General features: G+C 45.2%; 1 protein-coding gene across 1 annotated transcript; it reads left to right on the top strand.

The window, feature by feature from the left end:
- The first annotated feature begins 2,635 nt into the window (after positions 1-2,635).
- On the top strand, positions 2,636-5,181 carry LOC311372810 (uncharacterized protein). Its single transcript, XM_084489766.1, has 4 exons — positions 2,636-3,063; positions 3,800-3,977; positions 4,624-4,721; positions 4,969-5,181. Exons 1-4 carry the CDS (start codon positions 2,716-2,718, stop codon positions 5,158-5,160), a joined length of 816 nt encoding a protein of 271 aa, XP_084345892.1. The 5' UTR covers positions 2,636-2,715; the 3' UTR covers positions 5,161-5,181.
- The last annotated feature ends 1,804 nt before the right edge of the window (positions 5,182-6,985 follow it).

Genomic DNA, 6,985 nt, shown 5'->3' with positions numbered 1-6,985 from the left:
GGAGGAGAGGGAGGAGGAGAGGAGAAGCAGAGGAGATAGAGCGTATACAGACAGTATTAAAGCGTATACAGACAGTATTAAAGCGTATACAGACAGTATTAAGAGCGTATACAGACAGTATTAAAGCGTATACAGACAGTATAAAGCGTATACAGACAGTATTAAGAGCGTATACAGACAGTATTAAAGCGTATACAGACAGTATTAAAGCGTATACAGACAGTATTAAAGCGTATACAGACAGTATTAAGAGCGTATACAGACAGTATTAAAGCGTATACAGACAGTATTAAAGCGTATACAGACAGTATTAAGAGCGTATACAGACAGTATTAAGAGCGTATACAGACAGTATTAAAGCGTATACAGACAGTATTAAAGCGTATACAGACAGTATTAAAGCGTATACAGACAGTATTAAAGCGTATACAGACAGTATTAAAGCGTATACAGACAGTATTAACTGTCTGTATACCACACCTTGTCCACACCTTGTTCAGGTTGTTCAGAGCAGCGATGGTTTTCTCCGCTAAACTCCTCAGATTCTGACATCTGGAAAAAAACAAACATACGTTTTCAGTAAATAAAGAGACTTAAATAAAGTCATAAAGAGACTTATAGACTAGAATAGAGACAAAAATAAAGTGATAGAGAAATACTTATATTAATAAAGAGACTTATAAAAAGTTATAGACTTATATAAAGTTATGTATAAAGTCATAAAGAGACTTATATAAAGGCACAGTCATTATCTTTTAATTATTATCATTTATTGAATTTGATATCATATGTCTAAATAAATATACATACGTCTTTATGAATATGTGAAGCTATATCTAGATGAATTACCTCACTAGTACTTCCTGGGTATTCCCACATCCAGGAACGTCCTTCGACAGAAGGTCCACCTGTTGGATCAGACCAGTTACTGAACTATCTGACAATTAAGGTACTGTGTAACTTTACTGTTTTAAACTAGTAAAGTTATAGTCAACTATAGTCAACTAATAGCTATGGTAATAGTCTCTATATTATCTATGGTTATGATAATAGTCTATATTATCTAGAGTTATGATAATAGTCTGTATATTATCTAGAGATATGATAATAGTCTGTATATTATCGATTCTAGAGTTATGATAATAGTCTGTATATTATCTAGAGTTATGATAATAGTCTATATTATCTAGAGCTATGATAATAGTCTATATTATCTAGAGCTATGATAAGTCTGTATATTATCTATAGTTATAATAGTCTATATTATCTAGAGCTATGATAATAGTCTATATTATCTAGAGTTATGATAATAGTCTATATTATCTATAGTTATGATAATAGTCTATATTATCTAGAGCTATGATAATAGTCTATATTATCTAGAGCTATGATAAGTCTGTATATTATCTATAGTTATAATAGTCTATATTATCTAGAGCTATGATAATAGTCTATATTATCTAGAGTTATGATAATAGTCTATATTATCTAGAGTTATGATAATAGTCTATATTATCTAGAGCTATGATAATAGTCTATATTATCTATAGTTATGATAATAGTCTATATTATCTATAGTTTCTATTTGGTGTATTTCTGTACCTGTGTTGTGATGACGTCAGCCTCTCTCCGGATGAGCGCGAGGCTCTCCAAACCTTTTCTTTTTGGCGCCATTTTTCCGGTCAAACTGCGGAGGGTTCAATCCACGGAGTACGAAGATCACATCTGTGAGGCGTACCGGCAGCTGCCAGATGCAAACTAGGAGTATTATTTGTAGTATTGACGTGTAAAAGGAGGTAATCTGTGAGACGCGTCCTCTGGTCGCTAGGCACCGCTTCTGTTTCTTTTTATTCGGGGATTAATAAGGTGGAGTCACTGACCCCTCTGTATGCACTGCCCCCTGGTGGGCCGAGTAGGTACTACCGGTGTTTAATATACTCCCCCCTGGTGGGCCCAGTAGGTACTACCGGTGTTTAATATACTGCCCCCTGGTGGACCGAGTAGGTACTACCGGTGTTTAATATACTGCCCCCTGGTGGACCGAGTAGGTACTAACCGTGTTTAATATACTGCTCCCTGGTGGACCGAGTAGGTACTACCACTGTTTAATATACTGCCCCCTGGTGGGCCGAGTAGGTACTACTAGTATTTAATGTTTAATATATAAAAATAATCTATATTACAGGTATAATATCATATGTACCATATGTAATATAATATATACTACAACTACAGGTGTAATGTTATGTATACTATATGTGATATAGTATATACTACAGGTTTAATGTCATACTATATGTAATATAGTATATATACTACAGGTTTAATATTTACCTTCATCTATAATAATCGTTTTTCTGGATGTTGGATTAGTAGCGCATTCATTCATAAATGCTAAATGGCAGAGGTGTCCAATTATTTAAAATAATGCGCACCCTTTGAATATATCGCCCAATCAGAATCAAGGGTCCAGCCATGCTGTGGTATACATAGAATAGAATAAATAAGAGAGAAAAATACTTTAAGCTCTTTGAACTTTTACGTCTTTCAACGCGTGATGACGTGGTCGAGAAGATAACATCCTGTTATGATTGTGGAGCACGAGGAGAAGCACGCGTCATCGGTCGGTTTAAACCACGCCCCGCCCCCGGGTGGGTGGGGGCGGATCCTTCCATATATGGAGCGTTGTGGGCGGAGCAGCTACGATCAGCTGTCATGGCGGCGCCCGTGGTGGTCGTGCAGGGCGCGAGCCGCGGCCTCGGACTGGAGTTCTGCAAACAGTTACTGACGTGGAAAACCCCCGCCGTCGTCATAGCAACATGCCGCCGCCCGGACGCCTGCCAGGAGCTCCAGGCCCTGGCGGCCCGGGGCCCCGGGACCCCCGGGACCCGGACCGGGACCCTGTCGCTGCTCCAGCTGGACGTGGACCGCGAGGACGACGTGCGCGCCGCCGCGGAGCGCGTGGCCGCGCGGTTCGGCGGCGTGGACATGGTGATCAACTGCTCCGCGATGCTGCATCCTTCCGGCCGCGGGGAGACCCGCCTCCGGGACGTTTCCGCCCAGGTACACGAGGCGGGGGGCAGGGGGGGGGAGGCGTGGTTTCTTGACGTCACCTGGACCCCACGTCCAGGTGACGTCAGGTCACCACCGGTCAGACCTCCCTGACGGAGCTGCCGGCTCTCCACCAATCGCAGCCCTGTGTTCTGGTGACGTCAGTGGGTTAGGTGTTCCTCTCTTCAGCCTGTGAGCTGATTGGCCGCAGGGATCTGGTTTGTGATTGGCTGTGGGGCTCTGGGTTGTGATTGGCTGTGGGGCTCTGGGTTGTGATTGGCTGTGGGGCTCTGGGTTGTGATTGGCTGTGGGGCTCTGGGTTGTGATTGGCTGTGGGGCTCTGGGTTGTGATTGGCTGTGGGGCTCTGGGTTGTGATTGGCTGTGGGGCTCTGGGTTGTGATTGGCTGTGGGGCTCTGGGTTGTGATTGGCCGCGGGGCTCTGGGTTGTGATTGGCTGTGGGAGTGTGTCCTTGAGGAGTGTCCTTGAGGAGTGTCCTTGAGGAGTGTCCTTGAGGCGTGTCCTTGAGGAGTGTCCTTGAGGCCTGTGTCCTTGAGGAGTGTCCTTGAGGCCTGTGTCCTCATGCAGTGTGTCCTTGAGGAGTGTCCTTGAGGAGTGTCCTTGAGGCCTGTGTCCTTGAGGAGTGTCCTTGAGGCCTGTGTCCTCATGCAGTGTGTCCTTGAGGCCTGTGTCCTTGAGGCCTGTGTCCTTGAGGCCTGTGTCCTCACGCGGTGCGTCCCTGTGGTCAGGGAGTCATGGCGACGCTGTCCACCAACACGCTGGGGCCCCTCCTCGTGGCCAAGCACTTCAGCCCCCTGCTGATGGCGGGGGGGGGGGCCTTCGGGGCCCAGCCCCCCCAGAGGGACCGGCAGCACCGGGGCCTCCTGGTCAACATGACGGCCCGCGTGGGCTCCATCGGGGACAACGGTTAGTACTGTTATTAACTGTTATTAACTGTTATTAACTGTTATTAACTGTTATTACTGTTATTAACTGTTATTAACTGTTATTAACTGTTATTACTGTTACTAACTGTTATTAACGTATTAACTGTTATTACTGTTATTAACGGTTATTACTGTTATTAAATTATTAACTGTTATTAACAGTTCTTACTGTTATTAACTGTTATTAATGGTTATTACTGTAATTAACTGCTATTACTGTTTAACGGTTATTAACAGTTATTGTTATGTTAACTGGGTGGGCTCCATCAGGGATAACGGTAGGGCCTCACTCTACTGTTACTGTTATTGACATGTTATTAACTGTAAATGATGCTGATGGTAATGTTGTGATGGTAATGACGGTAATGTGCTCCAGCTCTGGGGGGCTGGTACAGCTACAGACTCTCTTAATGTGATGATGGTAATGTGATGCTGATGGTAATGTTCTGATGATAATGATGGTAATGTGATGCTGATGGTAATGTTGTGATGGTAATGACGGTGATGTGATGCTGATGGTAATGTTCTGATGGTAATGTGATGCTGATGGTAATGTTCTGATGATAATGATGGTAATGTGATGCTGATGGTAATGTTGTGATGGTAATGACGGTGATGTGCTCCAGCTCTGGGGGGCTGGTACAGCTACAGACTCTCTAAAGCCGCTCTCAACATGGTGACCAAGACGCTGTCCATCGAGCTGGGGAGGAGCGCACACAACAAGGTACACACACACACACACACACACACACACACACACACACACACACACACACACACACACACACACACACACACACACACACACACACACACACACACACACACACACACACACTACAGCACCTGTAGGACTCTGAGGCACTAGAGAGAAACTCTGTCACATTATAACAGAGTTGTGTGTGTGTGTGTCCGTGGTGTGTGTGTGTGTGTGTGTGTGTGTGTGTGTGTCCCCGTGTGTGTGTGTGCAGGTGGTGTGTGTGGCCCTCCACCCGGGCACCGTGGCGACCGACCTGTCGGCCCCGTACCACCGCGGCGTCCCGGCCGGCCGGCTCTTCAGCCCCCAGCACTCGGTGGGGCTGCTGCTGGCCCTCATCCAGACCCTCAGCATGGAGCACAGCGGGGGGGCCTACAGCTGGGACGGGGCCCCTATCCCCTGGTAGGGGCCCCTACAGCGGGGACGGGGCCCCTATCCCCTGGTAGGGGCCCCTACAGCGGGGACGGGGCCCCTATCCCCTGGTAGGGGCCCCACTGCCCTGGTAGGGGCCCCTACAGCGGGGACGGGGCCCCTATCCCCTGGTAGGGGCCCCTGCAGCGGGGACGGGGCCCCACTGCCCTGGTAGGGGCCCCTACAGCGGGGACGGGGCCCCTATCCCCTGGTAGGGGCCCCTACAGCTGGGACGGGGCCCCTATCCCCTGGTAGGGGCCCCTACAGCTGGGACGGGGCCCCTATCCCCTGGTAGGGGCCCCTATCCCCTGGTAGGGGCCCCTACAGCGGGGACGGGGCCCCTATCCCCTGGTAGGGGCCCCTGCAGCGGGGACGGGGCCCCTATCCCCTGGTAGGGGCCCCACTGCCCTGGTAGAACCACCTACAGCCGGCTGGAACCAGAAACAAACAACACAGAACCTCTGCTCTATATATATTTATATGTATATGTGTGTGTGTATATATTATGTGTATATATGTATGTATACATTTTGTTCCCTCCACTCTGTAACGAGATGCATATCAGTTAATAAACTCCTGGCTGGAAGTCACTAATTACTCACTAGTACTGCTCTATAGTCACTTATTACTCACTATTACTGCTCTATAGTCACTTATTACTCACTATTACTGCTCTATAGTCACTTATTACTCACTAGTACTGCTCTATAGTCACTTATTACTCACTAGTACTGCTCTATAGTCACTTGTTACTCACTAGTACTGCTCTATAGTCACTTATTACTCACTATTACTGCTCTGTAGTCACTTATTACTCACTAGTACTGCTCTATAGTCACTTATTACTCACTATTACTGCTCTGTAGTCACTTGTTACTCACTAGTACTGCTCTATAGTCACTTATTACTCACTAGTACTGCTCTATAGTCACTTATTACTCACTAGTACTGCTCTAGTCACTTATTACTCACTAGTACTGCTCTATAGTCACTTATTACTCACTAGTACTGCTCTATAGTCACTTATTACTCACTAGTACTGCTCTGGTCACTTGTTACTCACTAGTACTGCTCTATAGTCACTTGTTACTCACTAGTACTGCTCTATAGTCACTTATTACTCACTAGTACTGCTCTATAGTCACTTGTTACTCACTAGTACTGCTCTATAGTCACTTATTACTCACTATTACTGCTCTGTAGTCACTTATTACTCACTAGTACTGCTCTATAGTCACTTATTACTCACTATTACTGCTCTGTAGTCACTTGCTACTCACTAGTACTGCTCTATAGTCACTTATTACTCACTAGTACTGCTCTATAGTCACTTATTACTCACTAGTACTGCTCTAGTCACTTATTACTCACTAGTACTGCTCTATAGTCACTTATTACTCACTAGTACTGCTCTATAGTCACTTATTACTCACTAGTACTGCTCTGGTCACTTGTTACTCACTAGTACTGCTCTATAGTCACTTGTTACTCACTAGTACTGCTCTATAGTCACTTATTACTCACTAGTACTGCTCTATAGTCACTTGTTACTCACTAGTACTGCTCTATGTTCACTTATTACTCACTAGTACTGCTCTATGTTCACTTATTACTCACTAGTACTGCTCTATAGTCACTTATTACTCACTAGTACTGCTCTATAGTCACTTGTTACTCAATAGTACTGCTCTATAGTCACTTATTACTCACTATAGACAGATAATAGAGTATACTCATTATTCGTGGTTAAAGTTATTGTTTATACTATATCAATAGCGATATTTCTTTTACTAGTCACAGTCTTTGAGTATTTATTTTTT

Source organism: Micromesistius poutassou (genome assembly GCF_964030765.1).
Source record: "Micromesistius poutassou genome assembly, contig: SCAFFOLD_5747, whole genome shotgun sequence".
In the NCBI taxonomy this organism is placed as follows: Eukaryota; Metazoa; Chordata; class Actinopteri; order Gadiformes; family Gadidae; genus Micromesistius; species Micromesistius poutassou.
The sequence above is the reverse complement of the archived record's forward strand: the minus strand, read 5'-3'. Positions and strand labels throughout refer to the sequence as shown.

Coding starts and splice junctions, on each gene's coding strand:
- LOC311372810 (XM_084489766.1), top strand. CDS start 2,716: ATGGCGGCGCCCGTGGTGGTCGTGCAGGGCGCGAGCCGCGGCCTCGGA. Junction 3,978..4,623: donor GGGCTCCATCGGGGACAACG/GTTAGTACTGTT, acceptor GATGTGCTCCAG/CTCTGGGGGGCTGGTACAGC. Junction 4,722..4,968: donor GGAGGAGCGCACACAACAAG/GTACACACACAC, acceptor GTGTGTGTGCAG/GTGGTGTGTGTGGCCCTCCA.